The sequence below is a fragment of the Panthera pardus genome, unplaced genomic scaffold (genome assembly GCF_024362965.1).
Source record: "Panthera pardus isolate Hobbes unplaced genomic scaffold, ASM2436296v1 HiC_scaffold_24, whole genome shotgun sequence".
In the NCBI taxonomy this organism is placed as follows: Eukaryota; Metazoa; Chordata; class Mammalia; order Carnivora; family Felidae; genus Panthera; species Panthera pardus.
Genome location: NW_026526810.1, coordinates 53,403,425 through 53,429,615, shown reverse-complemented (window position 1 = coordinate 53,429,615; position 26,191 = coordinate 53,403,425). Strand labels below are relative to the sequence as shown.

At 39.9% G+C, this 26,191-nt stretch overlaps 2 protein-coding genes and 1 non-coding gene across 15 annotated transcripts in view; 2 read left to right on the top strand and 1 right to left on the bottom strand.

Annotated features, from left to right (window-relative positions):
* The window catches only part of TMEM87A (transmembrane protein 87A), a 40,382-nt gene extending 39,179 nt beyond the window's left edge, over positions 1-1,203 (bottom strand). For both annotated transcript variants that reach the window (XM_019442466.2, XM_019442467.2), the window contains exon 1: positions 1,048-1,203. In XM_019442466.2, the coding sequence (XP_019298011.1) occupies positions 1,048-1,203 (156 nt within the window). The remainder of the gene's footprint in view (positions 1-1,047) is intronic.
* Positions 1,131-26,191, top strand: part of GANC (glucosidase alpha, neutral C) — a 75,239-nt gene continuing 50,178 nt past the window's right edge. For 2 of the 12 annotated variants that reach the window (XR_008417107.1, XM_053889161.1), the window contains exons 1-6: positions 1,382-2,313; positions 3,957-4,019; positions 5,340-5,448; positions 15,000-15,127; positions 19,643-19,825; positions 23,527-23,685. Coding sequence is in view for 11 of the 12 variants with exons in the window: in XM_053889161.1 (XP_053745136.1) it covers positions 2,285-2,313; positions 3,957-4,019; positions 5,340-5,448; positions 15,000-15,127; positions 19,643-19,825; positions 23,527-23,685 (671 nt within the window). In the remaining variant the exon portion in view is untranslated. Of the gene's footprint in view, positions 1,238-1,381; positions 2,314-3,956; positions 4,020-5,314; positions 5,449-9,576; positions 9,924-14,999; positions 15,128-19,642; positions 19,826-23,526; positions 23,686-26,191 lie in introns of those variants that run through there. The other 10 variants (XM_053889156.1, XM_053889160.1, XM_053889163.1 and 7 more) reach the window with 10 other exon arrangements.
* LOC128773276 (U2 spliceosomal RNA) lies at positions 21,876-22,072 on the top strand. The gene has a single exon (XR_008417552.1). It is a non-coding gene; the product is annotated as a U2 spliceosomal RNA (small nuclear RNA).

Below are 26,191 nucleotides of genomic sequence, written 5' to 3'. Positions count from 1 at the left end.
ACTCTAGAAAAGAAACTGCTAGAAATCCCAACTTAAATATTCACGGGAGGTACTCCTTAATTAGTTCATTCGCTTTACTCACTAATCACTGTTCAGAATAACCAATCATTTCCTTAAATAAACTATTCTATGAGCAGACAGGTTTAACTATTAACCATTTTAGTAACAATAGGTAAAATTCAGAACCTGAAGATCTTCACCAAACGAACAAAAGCTATAATGCTTACCATTTAAAAGCACAAATAAGATTTGGACATTACAACCAGTGAGCAAAGCAGAATCAAACAAAAACGCCACCGTGGTTTCAATAGGACTATTGCTTTTCGGCATTTCCTGCGTGCATCCGATTTTTGTGAGCTCACAGGACTATAAAAACTCTTACTTCCAATGAGGTGTAAAGGAGTGAGGTGGGGGACAGAAAGGGTCAACCTATCTAATAAGTTGTCCAAAAGACAGCCTACCTTTACCATGTCAAATTTTAGAACACAATTTCTACCACTTCAGCCATTCTCATTTTAGAATATATTTTTTAAATGCCTAGGCTTCCTCATCACACAAGGCTTAGAACAACCATTCGAAAGTGCAAAGGAAATCAAACAACTTCGTAAGTACAATCATCCAGTAACAAAAAGTGCAAAGGAAAAAAGTGATAAAGACACCTATAAACAGATCTCTCTCATCCAACCTGGGGTCACTGGATTCTGTGAAACTTCAGCTGAAAGGGAAACCGTTCTCCACCTATCATCCATCAACTTTACACGTCTCACGTAAGGCACTGAAAGTTCTCTCTGACTTAGCTGATAAGAAACCATTCCACCATTCTTCTCCGCTCCTGAAGCGGCTCTGGCACTCCTGCTAACCTACCCACAGAAGTGCACGGCTTTCCGCTCCAGGGTAGTGGATCCTTGCTATCCAGCGACACAGATGCTCCAGGCAATTCCACCCCTTTTGAAGCGGGCTTTTGCGGAACCTTCATGGACCCCTAGGGCCGCCGTAGCCCCACCCCTTGCTCGTCCAGGCTCAGTTGCTTCTGAAGTGAACACTCACCGACGGTATCGGAATGTGCCACTTGGATCGGTCAGCAGCAGCGACAGGTGCCGGTCCTACACCAAGGAGCGACAATGGGGACGGCTGAGCCCCCAAAAGAAGAAGAATGACAGGCAGCACCTGAAGCCACGCAGCCGCCGCCATCTTCACAGCCATGGAGCGCCTACCGAAAGCATTTCACCGTCTTCCGGTTCGCCCCGCCCTCTTCCGGCTCTGCTCTGGGGGCGGGATCATCCGGGTCCTCGAAACCTAGCGGGGCTTGTTTGTTTTTCCGCCCAGCAGCCCCTCCCTAAGCCAGTCGTCACGGTCTCGAGTGAGGTTTAGAGCGGAAAGCGCAGGCGTCGTCCCGTCGTAATCTGGTCACCTTGGAGCGTTAGGATGTTAATCAACCTCCGCGTAGGTCTGCTTTTCTCCTCTCTCCCGCCCCTTAAAGGGGCTGGGGATTTTAAGCAAGCACCTCGTGTAGCGTTTGGCTCTCTCCTCTCGTTCGCCCCCGCCTCTCATACCTTCTAAGTCAAAGTGAGACGCGGGGTCCAGAAGTCTGGGAAAGCCGTAAGTCTGACTGCCTCTTTGGCAGGTAGTAGTGAGTTCTTGGTTTCTGGAGGTTTTTAAGCAAGGACTGGAATTTGGCAGTGGTGTAGTATAAGCACTTCCTAAGCTGTATCTACTGTACTAGATAAGCCCTTAAAAAAAAAAATCGTTGTAGCCCTGAAAAGCATGATGGTGCAGTAGAATTTGGCTGGAGAACATCCACCTTCAGCACAGAGCAGTACGGCACTTTCTACTTAAAACTAAAAACGGAAAGAGTGAGCCAGTTTTCAGTATCTGTGTTGTGAGGGTCACTGTAATAAACCTGCAGACGTTTGACCTGGACCGGGCAAGCAGTCTCTGTACTACCTGGTTCTCACGCTCTAGATTTTTATCCTCTAGAGCTCTTTGAGTACACGCCCCCTCCACTACAAAGACAGTTGCGGTTCCTAATGAAAGCAGTTCCTTGTTGGCACTCATAAGCAAGAAAATTTTGTCATATCTCCGTAGAAACGCTAGTTTGGGCCTGGAAAACCCAGGAGTACGTGTAGTTTTGCCACTTCTTAAGGACCTGGGGAGGACTCCATTTCCCAAGAACTTGATGGTGGTGAAGTGCTGGTTGTAATTTAGAAAGACTGCCCTTCAGTGTTTTAAAAACCTCTTGGCGTTGGCCTAAGAGCTGAGAGCCGGTCCGACGGGCTGGGAAGCCATGGAAGCTGCTGGGAAAGAGGAAATCAGGTAAAGGCCCACTGGTCCTGCAGGGACTGACTTCAGACAGTAGGGAATAGATAGTACCCGAAAGTACCTGAAAGCAACATTAGGTTTGAAGGTTTTATTGATTGTTTGAATGGCCTCTTATTTGCATGTTGGGTATTTGTGTATTTAATCTTTACCAGTTGTCTCAATTCCCCAGGGAATTAGTTGATATTAATAGCTAGTCCCTCACAAAATATTTTCAGGATGCTTTACAGAACAGTGGAAGAATTGTGATCAGAACCCTAACATGAATTTCAGGCTACACCCCCATCTTCCTATATTATTACAGAGTTCATTCTTCAAAGCTGAAAAGCAAGGATTGCAAATTTCTCTAATCTTTGCACGCTTGATTAAAGGAAACAGTGACACAGACTATGTTAGTGAAAGATTTGATTACTTCCAAGAAAACAACTTTTTAGTACAGCCAAGTGTATCTGTGTGGGCTTGTTTTTATAATATCTTGAAATTTGTGTTCAATCATAGTTTCCTACATAATCATAGACATGCTGATTACAGCCGTATTCAGCAATATGTCTGCTTGAAGGCATGTGTGGGTTTTTTTTCCCTTTTATAGCCTAGAGTTGTTTTAATCATACGGAGGCTAATTTATTTTTTTTAAGACTTTTTTTTTTTTTGAGAGAGAGACAGACACAGAGATAGAGCATGAGCGGGGGAGGGACAAAGAGAAAGGGAGACACAGAACCAGAAGCAGGCTACAGGCTCTGAGCTGTCAGTACAGAGCCCGACGTGGGGCTCAAACTTGGTAATGGCAAGATCATGACCTGGGCCGAAGTTGGATGCTCAACTGACTAAGCCACCTGGGCGGCCCCAAGATTTTAGTTTTAAGTAATCTCTATGTCCCATATGGGGCTCGAACTCACAACCCCAAGATCAAGAGTTGCGTGCTCCACTGAATGAGCCAGCCAGGTGTCCCTGGAGGATAATTTAAACACGTATACTCAAGTAGCAATATATATGCATCTTGTTCGTGTTCTATTCCAGAAACAGCTCTTCTGCGAACTTGGTTTTTTAAAAATTGGCTCTTAGATTGTCAACATTATCTTAGAAAGTAACAGATTTTCCTCCTACATCTGTTTCTGTTTTTACTCTAGCCCCTTGCACATACCTCTAATAAAGCATTTGTCAGGTTGATTCATGCTTGTTTGTTAGGCTCTTGCAGGAAGCTCTGACACAGTCCTCCATATCTTCCTCAGAACCCAGCACTCAGTAAGAATATTCTGCAAATATTTTGTTGAAAAAATGAGTGGATTATTTTTGTTTGTGTGGGTTGTTTTTTTTGTGTGCTTTTGCTCCTTCCTATTTTATTGTTGTAGTCATAGCCTTCAGTCATTATTTTAAAAGACCCCTTCCTCATAAGTGACAATACTCTTCTTCCAGTGCTTTCAGAGTAATCCCAGAACTTGATATTTTGTTGTTTACCTTGAGTGATTTACAAAAGGATGTTATTCTGCAGCACACATGCTATCATGTTAGGTTATGGCCATGACACAATTTTGCATTGCAAAAGTTCATTACCCACGTTCATGCTATAGTTAGAGAAGGAACAAAAATTGGATTCACAAACCTTGTGGAAAGTAAGTTTCTTAAAATGTCTTTTTATTTAGTGTTGAAGATGAAGCTGTGGATAAAAACATTTTCAAAGACTGCAGCAAGATTGCTTTCTACAGGTAAGGAGAGGAAATAATATTACCTAGATCAAAACATTGCAATATTGTAATGTTTATAGGCTTCCTAAGGAAAGAGTCAGTTAGGAAATACAGTCATTAAGAAATTCATCGGACAGGAGACCTTCACCTTTATACACTCACTACTATGTTATTTAAATTTCTTAATAAATTTATATTTTAAAAGTGTTTCTGGCTTTGAATAGATAGTACTTTTACATATTTCAAAAGTCAAATAATATAAAAAGATATTCTTTGAAGAGTGTTACCCCCATGGTTGTCCCCTGCCACCCTATTCCACATCTTGTCCCTCTGAATAACCAGATTTGTCAATTTCTTATTTATCCTCCCGTTATTTCTTTTCATAAATACATTTATTCCTATATCACTGCCCTTCTTATACCAAGTAGCTTCCTATATATGCTGTTATGTACTTCTTTTTTTTTAATGCTAAATAGTTTATCCTGAGTATGTAGAGACTGCTCTCCCTTTTTATAGCTGTATAGTATTCCATTGGGTAGCCGTACTATAATATATTCAGTCTTCTTCCTATTGCTAGATCCTTGAGTTGTTTTTAATCTTTCAGCTATAAAATGACTGCCACAATGAAAAACTATACATATGTCATTTCCTATACATGCAGGAGTATTTATAGGATTAAATTCCAGGAATGGGATGACTGGGTCAAAGAATAAATGCACTTAAAATTTTAACTATTACCAGATACCCCTCATAGGGTTTGTACTGTTTTGTACTTTTTAAAATTGTATTTCTTTAAAATATTTTTGTTGAGTATCTCACTACAATTTTTGGTCATTTTACTTTCACAAAAATTGTATCCTATGTTACAACTTTCTAATTTATTCAGACTGCCCTAAAGGAAGAAAATCAGATCACTTAAATTCTGAATAGGTGCCTTAGAGGGAATTCTATAGGGAACTCTTGGTCATTTTGTTAAATCACTAGATTATACCGGATTTCCGCTAGAATTTATTGAGTTTCTCTTAAAGTATACATTTCATGGAAAGTGGAAGGGAACTTAACAAGCTAATAAATATCATCTATGAAAACTGCCCCACCTTTTCAATAAAGGGGACAAAATGCCATCCTAGAGCAGTGTTATGTTGAACAATTTCATTAGTATTTTATTAGCACTCTAATAACAAAGTGTTCTGTTAGTGCTTTATTAGAGTACTAATACTGTCTGGGCCCGATACATTTATCATCATAGTGAATTTTAATGACTTCCACGTGGTAATATAGTTTGTTGAATGCTGACAGTCACAAATAATTCTCAGGCATTTGTATACTCTGTATCTGTAGGCGTCAGAAACAGCAGCTCTCCACAAAGTCCACCTATCAGGCATTACTAGACTCCGCCACAAAAGGCAAAGACAGCACCAAGTTCCAAATCCTCAATGAAGCAACTAAGGTAAAAAAGAAGTATTTTCTACAGAAAATTGTTTCCATACTAAATGGGGTTTGAATGAAGTAAATTTCCACAAAGGCTAATTAAAACTATGCATGCTTCAAAAATAAACTTTGCTGGAGAAATAATGTGATCTTTTTCATATGTACACTAGTACTTTAAAAGTAATGTGAATATTTACTTACAGACTGCCTGCGTATCAAATGCTTTTCTAGGTATTTTACAAATATTATTTCCTTTTAATTAGTCTTCATAATACAGAAAAGTGACTAGGAAGTCACTTGTTCTAAGTCACATAGCTAGTAATCAGTGTTTTCACCTGTGTCTATCAACTCTGTTAAGCATCCATGTTCTATTAGTGTTATACCCTGTACAGTTGAGCGTGTGGCCTGAGGAAGGTACAGATTGAGTGAATGTCCAAACCTCAAAATGTGGGTGGACCAGAGGAACAAGGGACTATGGAGTTGAAAACCTAAGTCACAAGTGTTCCATCTCCTGAGCTGCTTCACTAGCAGATCACCCTAGCTATTATATACTGAAAGGATTAGAGCAGTATTTTAAGTGCTTTTTCTCACTTGTCAAATCATACCGCTACTTCAGATGGGCCAGCCATAGAGGAAGTCCTGTATGGGCTGAGGTAGGAAGTATGGCTATGTGCAAGTACAGCGCTACCAGCCTGACCCACACTTCCAGATCCTCCCTGTCTTCTAAAGGCATCCGAAGCTTCTAAGGCCTCCCAGACCAATCTGGCTTCTTGGTAATTCTTATAGCTGAAAGACATACTTGAAGCCTTGAAGTGTAAGTTCCCTAACAGATGACTGAGAAGGAATTCCTCCTTTCGCTGCAAAGCTGTGAGATATCTCCCTGTGGCGACCGTAGCTCTCGCCCTGTGGTGCTGCACAAGGGAACCTCCTCAGAGAAGACAGAAGAAAAACTTGCTCCACAACGTCAGGGGGTTCTCTATAACATTTATTAAGCCTTTAATTTAGCAAAGGGTTCCAGCTTTATTCCCACACATGAGGATCTATTGCACGGTGAGGTCAGCTACTTTCTTTATGAAGTTTTAGAAAATGCAGCTGTTTCATAGATGTGGAATTTTCTAACATACTTTTCTTGCCTGAATTCAAAATAACGGCTAGAATTGTATTAACAGTTCTGTGTTCTCTGTCCCTCTCCTGTTTCCAATTTCAAGCTACTGTGATAGCAGTACACTTAGTTCATCTCTCTTAACTACACAAATGGGATGGTTTAACCTTTTTCTGAAACCTAATGCTGCTTTTATGTTTTTTTTTAATTTTTAATGTTTGTTTATTTTTGAGAGAGAGAGACAGAGCATGATTGGGGGAGGGGCAGAGAGAGAGGTAGACACAGAATCCGAAGCAGGCTCCAGCCTCCGAGCTGTCAGCACAGAGCCCAACGCAGGGCTTGAACTCACGAACCTTGAGATCGTGACCTGAGCCAAAGTCAGACACTTTACAGACTGAGCCACCCAGGCGCTCCCCCTAATGCTGCTTTTATACTACCTCTTTTTTTCTGGAGGAATTTGCCCCCTTGCTTGGCATTTCTGATACCTTTGAGTTCTCAGCTCATGGTACCCCCAAAGTCCTCTACAAACTGATCCAAGTCTTTACTAATTACCTTTTTTTAGTATACTTTGATAGCCATTCATGGGAAAATATGAGGCAGCACTGATTTCCTTCCTGAAAAGCCACCTGCCATTTGCATGTGGTCTAATAGCCTGAGACCCAGCCAAACCTCTGTATTCAGGGTCAGCAGAAGCAGTTAGCTCTGGGAAATGCAAGGAGTCCACTAGAAACCTTGTAGGAGTCATTAAGCCTGCCACCAGATGTCAGGTACCTTCCATTCTTTTTTTTTTTTTCTTTTTTGTCATTTGTTCATCTTCCTATCTCTAATGTATCTAAACCCAGAGAGTTGTAGCTATCCCATAGTCAGGCAAGAATCTCTTCCCATCCTTGGAGAACTTCAGTGTATTGAGCATCTGAACATCCACTGTCATGAAGATTCATGCTGAAACAAAGTAAATGAGGCAGAGGCATCCTGTGGACCAAAATACAAGTGTTCATGCATCTTGATACCAATGCAGTTAGTGGTGGATCCCCACACGCAGCCTTTTGCAAAACTATAGATCAGCTCTCTTCACACATCCCTCTTTGGAGCCTGAAAACGTGCAAGACAATGCTGTTCAGGTCATGTGTCAGAACCAGAGCCCACCAGATCTGGATGCCTTCCAAAAAAAAGAAGCCACAGTCCAGGAGGACCCACAAGATCTTAACACAGACAGCACATGGCTCAGAAGGGAGTTGAGAAGCCCTAACAAGCAAGGGTAGGTTATCCAGGATATTAGCAACATAGCTCCCAGGACTGAAAACTCTGTGGCCCCCTTGGAAGAGACTTCATGTTCAGGTATTAGAAATATTGGGGCTGCGGGGCTCAGCTATTGGGCTTTTGGGGCTCAGTCGATTGAGCATCCAACTTTGGCTCAGGTCATGATCTCACGGTTTGTAAGTTTGAGCCCCACATCAGGTTCTGTCATGGTAGAGCCCATTTAGGATCCTCTACACCCCCACCCCATCCCTGTCCCTCCCCACTTGTACTATCTCAAAAATAAACATTTTTTAAAAAGAAATATTGGGGCTGCATAGAGAATCTGCATGCTCTGATCTCAAGCAAATACATGTATATGTTTAGGAGGTCACCCTGAAATTCTGGGCTGAATTCCAATTTAATGTTTTCCTTGTCACTTGGAGTTGAGATGACGAATAGGGACTTAAGTTTTTGTGTCCTCTGTCAGTCTAATATGGGCAACGAAGATCCAGACAGTAATCTCCAAAGTTGTCTGAACCTTGTATCCAGCTTGCTGTATAGTCAAGCAGCCTGCTTTAGAGGTCGTTTCTGGGATAAGATGGGCGTTTCATGGGAGATATCACGTTAGGATATGGTGTGGGTGTGGTCTGGAGATTTAAAACAAGCTGCACATATCTACCTATTCAGAATGATAGCTTTTTACTTCAAGTTCACAGAAACAGAGCCCAGAGTCTAAGAGATCATATTCAGCTCACAGCTGCAGTTCTCAGATTTCACTGATGAAGCAGATTCTTAGTGTCGGCCTGCTCCCACACCCTTAAAACTCTTAAAGCAGTAACTTTGTTGTCAAGGTCTACTGTTAATTTTTGAAATCCTTCTTCTCAATCTTCTTCCCCCAATCTACCCCTTAATAAGCAACCAGAAAACAGAACCGAGCTTCATTGAGCATTTTCTTAGCTTGGACTGCCATAACAAAATACCATAAACTGGGGGTCTTAGACAACAGATATTTCTTTGCCAGAGTTCTAGAGTCTGGGAAATCCAAGATCAAGGTGTCTGTGGGCATCCTCTTCCTGGCTTATAGTCTACCACCTTCTTACTGTATTTTCACATAGCAGAGAGAGAGCTAATTCTCTGGTTTCTTCTTGTAAGGGCACTAATCCCATCATAACCCCACTCTCATGACCTTATCTAAACCTGTTTACCTCCCAGAGGCCCCATCTCCACATACAATCATATTGAGAGTTAGTGCTTCAAAATATGAATTGGACATGGAGGAATACACAATTCAGTTCATAGCAAACATGATGTTACTGAAACAGTAATATTACAGAACAAGCTGAAGTGTTTCCCTGTGTGTTGTCTCTAGGTCAAGACATCTAGGATTTGAAGAAAAGGCAGTTGTAGTTTAAAACGCATCAGTTCTCTCACATAGGGCCCCAGTATAGTATCTTGCCTATTCCTGAGAACAAAATAATCAGGTAGATATTTGATAAAAAGGCTTCCAGAAGAAAATCTTAAAGGAAGGTTAACGGTAAAATGTTGACTGCTTTTTTGGAACTGTTTTTTTCTGTTACCGATTTTTTACCTTCAGTGAAAATTTGACCTAGATTGAGAAACAGAAGATTTAGTCTTGTGACTTCAGAGCAGAGAAATGTATTCTGTCCTCCAAGTCTAGCTAAAAAGCACTGCTAGCAAGGCTAACCTGGAATAGACCTATGCCTTTGACCTACTTTATATTGCCAATTTTTATGCTTTCTTATGACATAGATGACTTTTTGGCAACATGTTTACTTTTCTTTACAGCCTGTTTACAAGTTTTCACTAGAGACTACACTTCTAGCAGCATCTCCAGGGATGCAGGCATATCTCTGAGCACCTCCATGAAGTTACCCCTTGCCTTTGCATCTAAGCCGGATGAAAATGGGATTTCACCCAGCCAGCCACATCCTCAGCAGATGAGGAAGAACTACAACTTGTTAGCCAGTACTGTTTCTGCAGAAGTGGCCGTCAACAGGCAGCTAATTTGGGAATAATAAACCAACTGGCTGCAACAGTGGAAGGAGCAGTTAGTGTCATACAGCACTTTAATGAACTCTTAGACAATCCTCTGGATGCTGGAGGTCTTTTTTATTTTTATTTTTTTCAGAGAAAGAGAGGAGTGGGGCTCACCTGAAGTGGGGTTCGAGCTCACCCGATGTGGTACTCGCTCTCACGAACCGTGAGATCATGACCTGAGCCGAGGTCATATGCTTAACAACTGAGCCACCCCAGTACCCTGAATTCTGGGAGGTCTTGATCAACAACTGGGAGAGGTTGTTGTTCACTCTCATAGGCCTTTTAGATTAACTGTTCTTTAGAGTATAGAGAAGACACCTGGTACCAGAGGAGAGGCAAGATCTATATCCATCAAGAAGAAGTTGATGGAGTCATAATTTCCATTCCTAATACCCACTGCCATTTAAATATGTGTTCTATGGCAACATGTTTAGTTTCCTTTACTAGCAGGTTTTGCTGTTCTGTTAACTCAGTCACAATCTCTACTAGTTGTGATTCCCAGTTGTGGGTAAATAACAGGTTTTGTTTTAATATAATTGTGATCAGTCCACTACTTGAGTACAAAGACAGGGCTATTCCTAGCACCATAGTTTTTACAACCTGGTGGTATTTTTGTCCATGTGGCCAAACAAAACAAAACAAAAACAACTACATAAAACTAGACTTATGGATGACAGACTAGCAGGTTTTGTTTTTACTAAGCATAGAATAAATAGGATAGGAAAAGAGAATTTGTACTCTTTCCCAGACTATGAGAAGTGAGTCTCTGAATAAAGGTTTATGAAAAACCAAATAGAAGCTTGTAGTGCTAAAAGGAACCTCTAAATGTACTCCTTTCTCTGACGATTTATCTCATGTTCTCTGTGTAGGTGGACATTTGCACATCTTAAATACTTTTAAGGAGCAAAATCCATGCTGTCTCATTATTTAAAATGCTTAATTATATATTTCTTCACCTATTTTGCAGTAATCCATCTTGCTGCGATTTGAGTGTAACTGTTACTGTATTCCGAGTATTAACACGCACTCCTAGTTTAAGCAATCTAGCTTCTGTAAGTTAACATACTTTTTCATTGTCATTTCCAATCCTAATAGGAAGAAGAGATTCAATAATTATTTGTGTATTACTTTTTCACCAATGTCCGAGCAGAAGAAGAAGAGGAATGTATACAAATTCTTAATGTATTAGATAGAAGAACATAACATTCATGTCCCCACTTTTTGACACAGCAAGGTTTTGGTGGGAGAACTGAAAAATAACTGGCAATTGAGAAACCCAGAGAAGTGGTTTTTAAACTGTCAAACCACAGAGCCCAGGTTTCCATGGAGTTGTCTCAAAGTTCAGTTCAGGGAGGGGCTCAAAGGCAGGGGCACTGAGTCTTCCCACTGTCTTTAACCCAAGTAGCTTTATTTATTGCACTAGTGAAAATCTGCTGCTATTAAAAATTTTTTTTAAGTCAATAAAAACAGCACGAGCCAGATCATAGAAGCAAAGCATACTAATGTCTAAGGAGATTATATGCTTGGACCATGAGAGCTATGTTGGTAATAGTAGGAGGTTTGAATGAATCTGAATACCTTGAAAAGGATTACCTACTGGAAAAAACCACTTGCTTAATTGAGCTAAAATGAAAACAAAATGGAGCTTTGACTCTGATTCGTATGTTTGGTCGTATAAGGTCATTAGAATAAAAGCAGTGTTATTATCTGCCTCCTCATATAATTAGGATTCTTTCTGAACTGCAGCCTCAGGAACAGAACATACAGACCAGTCTTTGGTTTAAAAAAAAAAATTGTTTTTAAAGACAGTTATTTCACTATAACTGGGAAGATCTCTGAGTGCATAAACTAGGTGCAATTTGTTCATCATATGTAGGCAACCTGTGGGCCCTCTGCTTAGGATGTGCTTGCTCATTCTGCCTACCCAGAGACCAGCTAATCTCTGAAGGTCCTGCTCCCCCAGAGACAGCCCAGAACCCCTTTCCTTACAGTCATCACTAATATTCTCTCTCCTTGTTCTCCCACAGCACTGTCCTTGTCCTTCCATCTCAGCACCTATAAAATGCTTTATGTTTACTATGTGTTTTGTCTGTAAATTGCAGTCTTCCTCTAAGAGTTTAGTCATCTTTTTCACAGCACCTCACAATATTAGATGCCAAATAAATGTTAAATTTGAGAGAACAATGGAAATGTATGTCTCGCTTCGGAGACAATACATAATCTAACAGAATTTCAGCTTTATTTGTATTTGGACACATTTTTAAATCTTAGAATTCTGATGGCACACTTGAAGTAATTAAATTTACAAAAGAATGTTAAACATACAATGAATAATTACAGTATGATTGAGGCAGGGGAAGGGTAATGTTGGTCAAAGAGTATAAACTTCCAGCTAAACAAAATGAGTAAGATCTAAGGATTCTATTGTACAGCATAGTGACTATAACTGATAATACTCTGTTATATACTTGAATGTTTCTAAGAGAGTAGATCTTAAATGTTCTCATCACAAAAAGGAAATGGTAATTATGTGATATGATGCAGTTGTTAGCTAATGCTATGGTGGTAATCATTTTGCAATATATAAGTGTCAAATCAATAGATGATGTACACCTTAAATTTGTACATTATGTCAATTTTATTTCAATAAAGCTAGAAAAAATAATTACACTGCTACTCTACTATAATCCTACTTTATTTTTTAAAATTTTTTATGACATTCATTTTTGAGCAACAAACAGCACACGAGCAGGGAGGGGCAGAGAGAGAGGGAGACATAGAATCGGAAGCAGGCTCCAGGCTCCAAGCTGTCAGCACAGAGCCCAACGTGGGGCTCAGACTCATGGACCGTGAGATCATGACCTGAGCTGAAGTCAGACGATCAACTGACTGAGCCACCCAGGCACCCCTACTATAACCCTACTTTAAGAATTATCTGTAAAAGGAGCCAGAGCCACTGCACTATTTACGTGGTCACTCTTAAGTGTTGGGTCACTACTTAAGCGCCCTGACTACTTTTCTACATTCCCAAAGAGGCAAAGTTCCAATAATATCTTTATTTTAATGCTGTGATATTCTCCCTGCTTCCTATTTTACTTGTACCACATTGACCCTGTTCTACACTATGTCACACAGCCTGCCCTCCTTAGCCTTTGATTTAACAGATGTTACAGTAACAGTACATGTACCCAGTTGTAACCAGAATCTGGCATCACATGAAGGATTTAATGAAGGATTTGCTATCAACCACTGCGGCATGGCACAGCAATTGAAAACTGTCAAAATATTTCTCTGGGGGCGCCTGGGTGGCTCGGTCGGTTAAGCGTCCGACTTCGGCTCAGGTCATGATCTCACGGTCCGTGGGTTCGAGCCCCGCGTCGGGCTCTGTGCTGACAGCTCGGAGCCTGGAGCCTGCTTCAGATCCTGTGTCTCCCTCTCTCTGTGACCCTCCCCCGTTCATGCTCTGTCTCTCTCTATCTCAAAAATAAACGTTAAAAAAAAAAATTTAAAAAAAAAATTTCTCTGATCAAGCTTTTTGAGAAAGATTGTGGCTCTGTGTTGGAGTTGCTTGCTCTCACTCAGGATTCCAAATAATATGATCTGGGGAAAGAGGAGGGGCTTCACCTAACATTGGCAGTTGATACTTTATGCTTTGGGGAACTTTATTTGGCAGGGACTGTTGGTAAAGTGAATGATAAGTGCTATTTTTGTAAGATAAGCATGCAGGTTTCGAAGCTTGGGCACATTTGACCCATTTTAAAAACTGCCATTTAGAGTAAATCAAAGGGGAACAAAAGGTTAGAAAAGCAAATTCTCAGGCATAGCCCTAGACCCATACCTTAAGAATCAGTAGAGTAATAGAATGTTCTGTAGGACAGGTGCCCATTGAAATTTCTAAGGAATCACAGAAGGCATTGGAAATGGGCAGGTCCATTAAAATTCCCAAAGACTCCAGAATGCCTATGAGAAGAAAACTTGTCGTAACAAAAACTAAGATACTACTTGGCCTTTTCCACCATTCTCAAGTAAACTGGATTTTTAAACTACATAACTAAATGGGAAACAGAAATCCATGAGATCCTAGAAGTTTTTTTTATTAAAGATCAATGTCTGTTTCTAACGGACTTCTAAATTATAATAAAGATGACTTCATATTAAAAAATACATATTTCTCTGATCTACATGCTTCATTTTGTAACCTAAATCTGGCCATTTCTATTTTCTTGGGGTTTGTTGTTGTTTTGTGTTTTATTTCTCAAATTCTGTAGTCTAAATAATTCTATGTTGCTTCCATGTCACACTATAGGCAAAATTTTACTTAAGTTCCCCTGCCTCTTAAGAAAGCTGAGAACATCCCAACCTCTAGAGAAAATTCCCCAGGCCCTATTCCCAGGTGTCCAGGAAGTGCCTTGATTAAAATCAAGCAGCAAGCCTCAGGCATCTATCCTAAGGAACCCCAATGACCATTATTTTATTCTCTATTCCTTTCCATTCTGTGGTTGGTTATCCTTCATCTTTTATTCAGCTGGAATCCAGTTGCCCTAGTTTTAATACCAAACCCTTACTCTAAGACACCTGCAGTTTATCATAGATAAAGTGGCCGCATGTCCCAGTTTTCCAAAAGCAGTTTCAGCTCATGCCTATCATTCAGTATAATTATTAATAGAGATCTCTCATTTTTAAAGGTCCTGGTCTGGACAATTATAGGTTTGCCTTGCCATAGAACACATAGAATGAAGGGCATCTGGGTGGCTCAGTCAGTTAAGCATCCAACTTCAGCTCAGGTCATGATCTCACGGTTTCGTGAGTTCGAGCCCCATGACGGGCTCTGTGCTGACAGCTGTGAGCCTGGAGCCTGCTTCGGATTCTGTGTCTCAGTCTCTCTCTGCCCCTCCCCCACTTGTGCTCTTTCTCTCTCTGCCTCTCAAAAATAAATAAATGTAAAAAAAAATTTTTTAAGAACACATATAATGTGTTTCTTGCTGTACCACAAGTATAGCCAAACAAGTAAATACAAAGATTGGGGAGCTACTTCCTTCATGATTCCATTGTCTCCAGTTTACTTGGCCTATAATAATTCAAACATAGTTTCTAATTATTGTAATTTGACTCGAGAACTGGCCATCACTGGTGTAATAACCTGTTAAAACTAATCTCGTGTCTGTTCCAAGGTTCCTCTTCTGGCTGAAGTTTATGGTATAGAGGGAAATATTTTCAGGCTTAAAATCAATGAAGAAACTCCCCTGAAACCCAGGTATGAAGTTCCTGATGTTGTCACAAGCAAGCCACGCACCGTAAGGTAAGCCAAGGAACAAGAGATCTTGGATACACCCTCAGTATGGTCTTTTATTATACCTTGAGTAGCAGATTTTGCATGTTCCTCCTGTTTTTTCTATTCGAAGCTATAATCATTTGCAGCGTCAGTTTTCAGTTATTTGGGGATACATTTATGCTTTTTATATATTGTCCATTCTCCACCATTTGATTTATCAGCACTTATTCATGAGCAGAAGCAGAGCTTTTGAGCCCTGCTGTCCTTCTTGCAAAGGAAATGATTCATCAACCAGACTTTGGGAACAAGTAGAATTTGAGAGCAAGTAGGAGAGCTATTTAATTTACTCAGATTAGCAGCAGGGCTCCAGAGATCTAATATACTAGCCAAACTCCCGTGCTTACCACAATTTATACAATTAGGCTCACTTTTAATTAAGGGTAGTCTCAGAAATGTAACATGTCAAAGATAAATTAATCATCAGTGTCTAAGTGAAACAAAAACTTTGGAGATCAAAAAGCATTTTTCCTACATCTGCAGTATCTTCCTCAGTTCTCAATACTCTTTCCAGTGATATTTCACTGGTTCTGCCTGCTGATTCCTGTTATTTTTTCATATTATTTCACTAAAGGAATATAAGTTTATGCCAAATGCTTTAATTTTCACTATATCATTATCGTAGTTTTATGTAGATTACTTTTTCCATAAAAATTTAATCAAGTCAGTAGATTATAAGGAGAAAGTACTTCAGTGATAGTAGAATCATCATAAATTCAAAATAGGTCTAGTCATTCAGCTGCTGCTATATGCCAAGAACTTAGAAAACTGGAATTAAAAAGAGACTGTTTTCGGGGCGTTTGGGTGACTCAGTCGGGTAAGCATCCGACTTCGGCTCAGATCATGATCTCACGGGTTCGTGAGTTCGAGCCCTGCATCAGGTTCTGCTGAGCGCTCAGAGCTGGGAACCTGCTTCGGATTCTGTGTCTCATTCTCTCTTTGCCTCTCTCCAACTTGTGCTCTGTCTCTCTCTCTCAAAAATAAACATTAAAAAAAATTTTTTAAAAAGACTGTTCTCAAGGTTTTTTAGGTTGGTGCATATGCATGCGTGTGTGTGTGTGTGTGTGTGTGTGTGTGTGTGCTTGGTTACAGTATATTATTTTTTACTATCCTGGAGGATTCACTTTACTGGTAGATCCTTTTAACATTTTTACATCTGTGTTAAGTAAAATTCGTCTGTAGTTTTCTTTTTCTGTGTTATTGCCATGTTTTGGGGTCAGGATGATAACTAGCTTTGTGTGGTAAATATGTTGTATTAGTTCTGCTTCCATTCCAACCTCTTTCTAGAGGGCCTTTGGCTACTGCAGTAACAAGAAAGTTAAAAAATACATTCCTCCACTTCCCATACTCTCATGTAGCTAGTTTCTGGTATAATTCAGGTTCTACCAGTCAGATGCACTTACAGGTATCTTGATTTTAGAACTGAGCTTCCAATTTTGCTGGCATGGATTTGGCAGCTCTAGAATGTCTCTAGAGGCACACTAGTTAGGGTAGTAGTTTATTCATCTCTGGAGCTAATATGGCATGATCTTGGAGCCCAGCAGTTGCCACAGTGACTTCTGATTATCCAACTTCCTGATTCTAGCTGCAATAGTAGTTCAATTGACCATGCAGTAGTATTCTAGGGATCATTACCGGCTGCCCAACCTATTACCTCAGTGCTTCCAATGATGTCATAAGCTCCCAATTCTCCCATCTTAAGTTACTTATTTTCCACTTAAAATAGCCAGAATTTTTTCTTTGCTTTTTTAATGTTTATTTTTTAGAGAGATAGAGAGAGAGACAGAGCATGAGCAGGGGAGGGGCAGAGAGAGAGGAGACAGAATCCTTAGCAGGATCCAGGCTCTGAGCTGGCAGCACAGCTGGACTCGAACCCACAATCCACGAGATCATGACCTGAGCTGAAGTCAGACACTTAACCGACTGACCCAACCAGGCGCCCCCAGAATTTTTTCTTTAATGTACAGTTGAATCTTGGTTGATATAGCCTTTGGTATCAGAAGTAAGTGTAGGCAACAGACCCTCTAGGATGGGAATATGAGATTGGTTAGCTGCTTTGGCAGGATTTGAAAGCAGCGAGGACTTGGTTATCATTAGAGGATAAGAGACTAGTGTTATGGGCTCAATTGTGTCCCCCCCCCCAAAAAAAAACTCATATGTTGAAGCCACAACCCCCTGTGCCTCAGAAAATGACTATATTTAGAGGTACAACCTTTGAAGAGGTAACTAGTTAAAATGGGGTTGTTAGGGTGGACTGTAATACAATATGAATAGTGTTCCATAAGGAGAGGAGATTAGGACACAAGTTGACACAGACAGAGGGATGACTATGTAAGGATACAGCAAGAAGATGGCCATCTGAGAGCCAAGGAGAGAGGTCTCAGAAGAAACCAAACTTGCTGACACTTTGATCTTGGACTTCTAGCCACCAAAATTGTGAGAAAATAAACTTCTGTACTTTAAGCCACCCAATGGGGTATTTGTTGTGGCAGACCTAGCAAACTACACAACTGGTAATAAACCACAGCATTCCATGGCAAAGTTACTTAAATTACTACCTGTGATCAACAGAATTCCACCAAGCCTTCCGTTCCAGCAGAAGCAGCTCCTTTTCCTCTAACAAAGCTGATCCTACCTTGCTTGGACACCCTGTGTTGACCTCACCTAAGATATATTGTCCAAGGGGATGACAGTGCTCATTGTGCCTCACCCCTACCACCCTTCACTGCCTTTCTTTAAGCTCACTACCAGAGCCTAACATGCCTAGGGAGCTAATTACAGTCAAACACTACACCTAAGGAATTATAAGATTTTATATAGGCAAAAACCTAGGAAATACGGATAGAAATGCATTCTGAGGGATTCCTAGACTAAAGAAAGGAACATAATTTTAGGACCACATTAAATTTATTGACAGGGATACCAAAGAATCTAAATTTGATGTGCTAGCTTGGACAGCTGGGAGTGGGTCTAATTATTTGCTTGGTTGGTTAATTATAATCTGTACTCAGCTATGGACTCTGCTGAATGAAGCTGAGATACCAGCTCAGCCTTGGCACAGAGTAGAAAAGATGATCCATAGACTTAGGGAGATAAAGATGTTGAAGTGGATATGTCATATGCAACAGCACAACTAGCCCCTAATTTTGCTCTCCAAGAGGTTTCAAAGAGACTCCTTTCACTGAGAAATAACTTGAAGAAGGAACACTTGGAAAGCATTGTAGTGAGTGAATGTCTTTTATGAGCTAGAAATAATGGTGGAAAATGATGCCATCAAAATGGGCTCCCCGATTTCAGTGGAGATGGTGAGACTCCAGGTGCATAATGAAAGTAGCAGCATTTAGTTATTAGTGACAAGGTGAACATGTTTCCATAATGCACAGCAGGGCATGTATGGTACCCAAAATGTTTAACTCTCAGGGCAGTGAACAATGTATCAAAGGGTCCACTGGACTGAAATAGATGGATTAAAGTCCTATTTGATGGAACAATCAAAAGAATTCCATTTTGCTATTTATTTATTTAGAGTGAAAGGGAGTACAAGTAGGGAAGGGGCAGACAGAGGGAGAGACAGAACTCCAAGCAGGCTCTGCACTGCCAGCATAGAGCCTGACACAGGGCTCGAACCCACAAACCATGAGATCATGACCTGAGCCGAGATCAAGAGTCAGATGCTCAACTGACCGAGCCACCCAGGAGCCCCTGCATTTGGGTTTGATAAACAGTGATATACAACTCTCATACTACTCCAGACAGTTAACAGAACCCAAGTATCTTGCCTAGAATCCAGGGAGAAGGACTTCGCAAGAATATAATAAGAACATAAAATATCCCTCCTCACCTTCCCTAAGGAGGCATGTGACCATTTACCAGAGTGACTGTGCACCAGAGAAGGAAATATCTAGACCTCTAAAGGATTTTAAGTGACTGCCTCTGGGCTTACATGATTTCTGGGGATCCGGAATATCCTAACAGTCTAGCTCTCAAATCAGAGCTGATGGGAGTCAGTAGAGATTGCATCTCACCGTGGACCCACCGGGTCAATAACCCAATCTATGTTATTTCCTTAGTTTTTGAGTATTTGGTTGGAATGAGAAAGAAAAGCAGTGTTTAGACTCTGTGCACCAAAGTGTTCCTAGACTGTCCAGCCCAAGGAAATGATGATGATAGCTAACATATTATTATTTGCCAGGCACTGCCAAGTACTTAAGTACTTTGCATGCATCATCTCACTCAGTTCTCCCCAAAAGCTCTATTTGTTCTTGCTTTTATTATTTCTACTTTACAGATGAGGAAACTAAGAACTGGATAGACTGACTAACTTGTCCAAAGTTATACTCCTAGTGCATGATAGAGCTATATTCAGTCTAGGCTTTCTGACACCAAACCCCTATGTCCCATGAATGTGGATTTGCACATTAATTTGAATTGAAAATCACATTGAGCTATGTAAACCTATTTCTCTCTTCTTGCTTTGTTTTCTAGGCTGATTTCATCCTCAGGAGATGCAGGTAGTCTGGTATTGGCTGATGGAAAAGGAGATCTGAAGTGTCATATCACAGCAAACCCATTCAAGGTAGATTTAGTGTCTGAAGAAGAGGTTGTGATGAGCATAAACTCCCTGGGCCACTTGTACTTTGAGCACCTGCAAGTTCCTCTCAAGAAAAGGTATTTTTGCACATTACTTGGCATAAGAACATAAGAGGGGTGCTTGGGTGGCTCAGTCAGGCAAGCATCTGACTCTTGACTTTGGATCAGGTCATGATCCCAGGGGCATGAGATCAAGCCCCCTGTCAGGCTTCATAGTCAGCATGGAGTCTGCTTACGATTCTCTCTCCCCACCATCCTGTCCTCTTTCTCTTTAAAACAAAGCAAAACAATGTCAGAAAACTTGATCATGATTATCAATTGCCTAAATAGTTGATATATCACCATGAAAACTTAGTTCACCTTATTTGCTGGAATATTATTTTGAGAAATTTCATCTTTTCACCCATGCAAATAAATGCAGGCTTGATGACAAGAATGATTCGCAGACTTTTGCAACTTGACCCTCCTAACACATCCCATGCGTTTAACTGATGGCATTGTCTACTCTTAAAAATCACTCTCTGTTGAGAACTGATAAATGTTAATGCGAACTGATAAGTCTTCAGAACTTCATTTTAGGGGGTATAGCTCAGGGGTAGAGCATTTGACTGCAGAACTTCATTGTATCCCCTTAAAATAACTTCAATTAACTTACACTTGAATAATTTCCAAGAATTATCTGGAAACAGTCACTCGATCAAAGCTGTTTGTATGAGGGTCACATGAACTGGGAGGTAGTAATAGGGGAAGATTCTTCCATTTTTTTTTTTTTTACCAATATTGTTTTTAAATTCTCCAGTCTGTAGCTCTTTCTGTTTTTATCCTAATAGTTAACATCTTATATGTTCTGTAGAAAGCATTGAACATTCATTATTGCCACACAGTGGTTTTTATATTTAAAAACCTTATTTTCTAAAAACAAACAATATAAATCTTATTTTTTTTAATTTTTTTACATTTATTTATTTTTGAGAAACAGAGTGAGACAGAGCGTGGGCGGGGAAGGGGCAGAGAGAGAAGGAGACACAGAATCTGAAGCGGGCTCCAGGCTCTGAGCAAGCGGTCAGCACAGAGCCTGATGCGGAGCTCAAACCCATGAACTGTGAGATCATGACCTGAGCCGAAGTCGGATGCTCAACCGACTGAGCCACCCAGGTGCCCCAAATCTTGTTTTCTTATTACAGAGATAGTTTCTGTTCATTATAGGAAAAATAAAAAATATTGAAAAGAAAAATTTAAATACCCATAATTCTGCCGCTTGTTAGGACCTTATGAATATTCAATTATTTTTTTTAACTGAAAAATACTAATAGCATAACAAATACCTGTAAACCCAGTACCCAGGTTATTTATATTTAAAATATTTTTTCTTTTAATAAACTCCCATTATTTTTGTTTTAGAGGTGATAACCTAAGTTAGGCCTTAATCTTTTTAGAATAAGCATATGCTACAAAGGAGTATATAGTGAAAAATATCCTCACCATTTGTCCTTGAGCTACCTAGTTCTATCTTTGAAAGTAATCAGTGTTTCCAGTTTTTTATGTATCCTTCCAGAGATAATTTATGTCCATCCAGTAAGATATATATATTCTTTGTCTTATCCTTTCTTGACACATATGATGCCACTTTTACACATTATTCTGCACTTTGCTGTTTCTTCTTTACCAATTTGATAGTTCCTAATTTCTTTAAAGCAGGTATATAGTTTCAATTGCATGCTTATACAATGACTCATTTAGAAAATTTCCTCTTGGTGGACTTTAAAATTATTTCTAATCTTGTTTTACAGCTACTCACTTCATGGATAACTTTATATATGTATCATTTTGCATACATGCAAGGATATACATAGACGAGTCGTAGAAGTAAAATTGCTGATCAAATGGTTTGTGAATTTGTAATTTTGACTCGTGCTGCCAGATCACCTCCTATAGAAGTTGTGAACTAGTTTGTATTTCCACCATTTACATTTGTGTTAGGAAAATCAGATTATCCACCTGGAAAAATTTTTAAGTTAGACCCAAGCCTCGCAACATTAGGAAAAATGAATTCCAGATGAAAAAAATCACAGAGTAGGAACATCTTGAGCTTACCTCCTCCCACACACACATCCAAATCTACAACTCCATCACTTCTCGGCCTTTTGGCTAAGATCAAGTATAGCAGCTGTCCTTAACAGTTTAATATCTGCTACACCCTCAATGTGAGGACAATACAGTATATTAAATGGATTTTTTGGAACTAGGAGATGGAATAGGAGCTTGCTCCATCCACTTCACGCATTGACCTGGTATTGGAGTACCTTAAGGAACAGTGCACCTACCCCTTGGGTGGGGAGTAAAGATTGTACAAAAAAAATTCTACAACTACGCGTAGAAAATGATCTCTGAGAATGAACTAAAGACTAACAACAGAACATACAACTAAGGATATAAAGAGAAAGACACATTAAGGTGCCAGGTAGGAGGAGCAGAGACATGGTTTATTTAGTCAGGTTCCACATCCCCAGTGCAGCAACCCACAAGTGGGAGGGATATTACAACCAGAGAGACCTGCCCTGAGGAAGAAGAGGCCTGAGTCCCACATGAGTCTCCATATGCCAGGGGACCTGCACCAGGAAGACAAGCTCCCCTAACGTCTGGCTTTGAAAACCAACAGGGCATATGTCCAAGAGAGTCAGAGGGCAGTAGGAAACTGACACACTGCTCTTTGATGGCACGTGCACAATCACACCTGCTCTGAGTGCCAACACAGAGGCAACCATGTGAAAAATCCCTGGGTTACATGTGAAGGAAATTCACTGACTAATTTTAGGGGATGTGCCAGAATGGCAGGTATCTGTGGGAATGTCCTCCAGGGACAGATGCACTGATGGGTACCATTTTTCTTACTCCTTCTACCTAGTTGGCCCAGCATTAGTGGATATCAGTTCTGGCACTCTTTACTATGCTAGTGCCACTCACCCCACCCCAGTGCTCCCCTGAAGACTTGTCCCACCCAAGCCACCTCCCAGCCTAAAGACCTTCTCAAGTGTTTCTGCACCCTGGCATTCCTGGCAGGTGCTTTAGCTCACATTAGAGCTCCTGCCAAGCAGCCTCCAACCCCAGCACTTGCAGTAGGCAACCCCAGCTGGGACCAGAACCACTCCTCGGCACCTCTGCCCCAGGAGGTCATCCCCACACACTAGAACACCTACAGCAGTCACAGCTGGACCCTGCAGCAAGCCAAGCAGGAGACATGCCCCACCCACCAGTGCACTCACAGCTGTCATTGCCAGGCCTCACAGCCAGCCATGCCAGGGACCAACCCCACACACCAGCATATTCACAACAGTCACAACCAGGCCTCTCAGCCAGATGGGCCAAGGGCTAGCCCCATAACCAGTATGACCATAGCAGTCACAGCCAGAACTCACAGACAGTCATGCTGGAGGATAGCCCCATACACCTGTGAGTTTGCATCAGTTGCAACCTGGCCACAACAGGAAGGTGCACACAGCCCACACAGGGAATGCTCTTGGGGCACCTGACCGGGGTGATGAGGGTGTTTGCGCTACTGGGCCCACAGGACACCTTCTGCATAAAACCACTCCTTCAAGATCAGGAGATGTAACTGATCTGCCTAATACATAGAAGCAAACAGAGACTTAGGCAAAATGAGGAGACAGAAGAATATATTCCAAGTGAAAGAACAAGACAAAACTTCAGAAAAAGAACTAAACAAAACAGATAAGCAATCTGCTTGATAGAGAATTTAAAGTAATGTTCTCCAAATTCAGGAGAAGAATGGATGAACACGGTGAAAACTTCAATAAGGAGATAGAAAATACAAAAAGAACCCATCAGCTGAAGGATAAAATAACTGAAATGAGAAATACACTAGAGGGAATCAGCGGATTAGATGACGCAGAAGAACAGATCAGCAATCTGGAAGACAGGTAGTGTAAATCTCCCCATCAGAACAGCAAAAAGAAAAAAGAATTTAAAAAAATGAACATAGTTTATTTATTAAAAAATTTTATTTAATAATTTAATTTAATTTTAATTTAATTTAATTTTAATTTAATTTAATTTTAATTTAATTTAATAATTTAATTTATTAAAAAAATTTTTTTCCAATGCTTATTTATTTTTGAGAGACAGAGAGAGACAGAGTGTGAGTAGGGAAGGGACAGAGAGAGAGGGAGACACAGAATTCAAAGCAGGCTCCAGGCTCTGAGCTGTCAGCACAGAGCCTGATGCGGGGCTCGAACCCACAAACCATGAGATCATGACCTGGCTGAAGTCGAACGCCCAATCCACTCAGCCACCCAGAAGCCTCTAAGAAAAATGAGTGTAGTTTAAGGGACCACTGGGACATTAAGCATACGGACATTCACATTATAGGGGTCCCAGAAGGAGAAGAGAGAGAGAAAGGGACAGAAACTCTATTTAGAGAAATAATGGGGGGCACCTGGTTCTTTGAAAAGATAACAAAATTGATAAAACTTTATCCAGATTCATCAAGAAAAATAGAGGGCCCAAATAAATAAAATCAAATGAAAGAGAAGTTACAGTCAATACCACAGAAATAAAAAGGATCATAAGAGACAACTACAAACATTTACATGCCAGCAAATAGGAGAACCTAGAAGAAGTGGATAAATTCCTAAAACATACAGCCTTCCAAGACTGCATCAAGAAAAAATAGAAAATGTGAACGAATTGTGAGTAATGAAATCGAAACAGTAATCCAAAAACGCCTAGCAAACAAAAGGCTAGGACTAGACAACGACTTCATAGGTGAATTCTACAAAACCTTTGAAGAAGAGTTAATATCTGTTCTTCTCAAAATATTCCAAAAAATTGAAGAAGACTTAATGCTTCCAAACTCATTCTATGAGGCCAGAATTGCCTTAATACCAAAACCAATACCAAAAAAAAAAAAAAAAAAAATTAATTACAGGCCAATATTCTTGATGAACATTGATATAAAAACCCTACACAAAATATTAGCAAACCAAATTCAATAATGCTTTAAAAGAATCATACATCATGATCAAATGAGACTTATTCTAAGGATAAAAGGATGGTTCAATATCCACAAATTAAGCAACATGATACACCACATTAACAAAAATAAGGATAAAAATCATATTATTATCTCAGTAGATGCAGAAATGGAATTTGGTAAAATTCAACATCATTCATTATAAAAAATCTTTCAACAAAGTTGGTATGGAAGGAACATACCTCAACATAATAAATGCCATGTATGGCAACCCACAGCTAACATCATACTCAACAGTGAAAAGCTGAAAGCCTTTTCTCTTAGAACACGAACAAAACAAGGATGCCCACTCTTGTCACTTTTATTCAAAAATACTGGAATCCTAAACACAGCAATAAAACAAGAAAAAGAAATAAAAGCCCTCTAAATGGGAAAAGAAGTAAAATTGTCACCATGTGAAGACTACATGATATTATATACAGAAAACACTAAAGATTCTACCAAAAATAAACACATAAATCATTTTTAAAAACTCTTTGAATTAATAAATTAATTCACTAATACAGGATACAAAACAAATATACAGAAATCTGTTGCATTTTTTGTATACTTATAATGAACTATCAGAAAGAGTAATTAAGAAAACAATCCCATTTGCAATTGCATCAAAATGAATAAAATAACTAGGGTTAAATGTAACCAAGGGGGTGAAAGACCTGAACCCTGAAATCTATAAGACATTGATGAAAGAAACTGAAGACAGCACAAGTAAGTGGAAAGGTACACTGTTCATGGATTGGAAGAATTAATATTGTTAAAATATCCATACTACCCAAAGCGGTCTGCAGATTGAATGTAATTTCTATCAAAATACCAATGGAATTTTTCTTAGAAATAGAATAAATAATCCTAAAATTTGTACAGAACCAGAAAAGATTCCAAATAGCCAAAGCAATCTTGAGAAAGAAGAACAAAACTAGAGGTATCATGTTCCTTGATTTCAAAGTATACTACAAAGATACAGTTATCAAAACAGTATGGTATTGGCACAAAAACAAAACATGGAGAGTTTTGGAACACAATAGAGAGTCCAGAAATAAATACATGCATATACAGTCAATCTTCAACAAAGGAAGGAAGAACATACAATGGGGAAAAGATAGCCTCTTCAATAAATGGCGTTGGCTACTAGGTATTTAACCAAAGAAAACAAAAACACTAATTCAAAAAGATATGTGCACCCCTATGTTTACTGCAGCATTATTTGCAGTAGTCAAGATATGGATGCAACCCAAGTGTCCATCCATAAATGAATGGATAAAGAAGACAGTGTCTACACACACACACACACACACACACACACACACACTATTACTCAGCCATGAAAAGGAATGAAATCTTGCCATTTGCAACAACATGGACAGATCTAGAAGGTACCATGGTAAGTAAAGTCA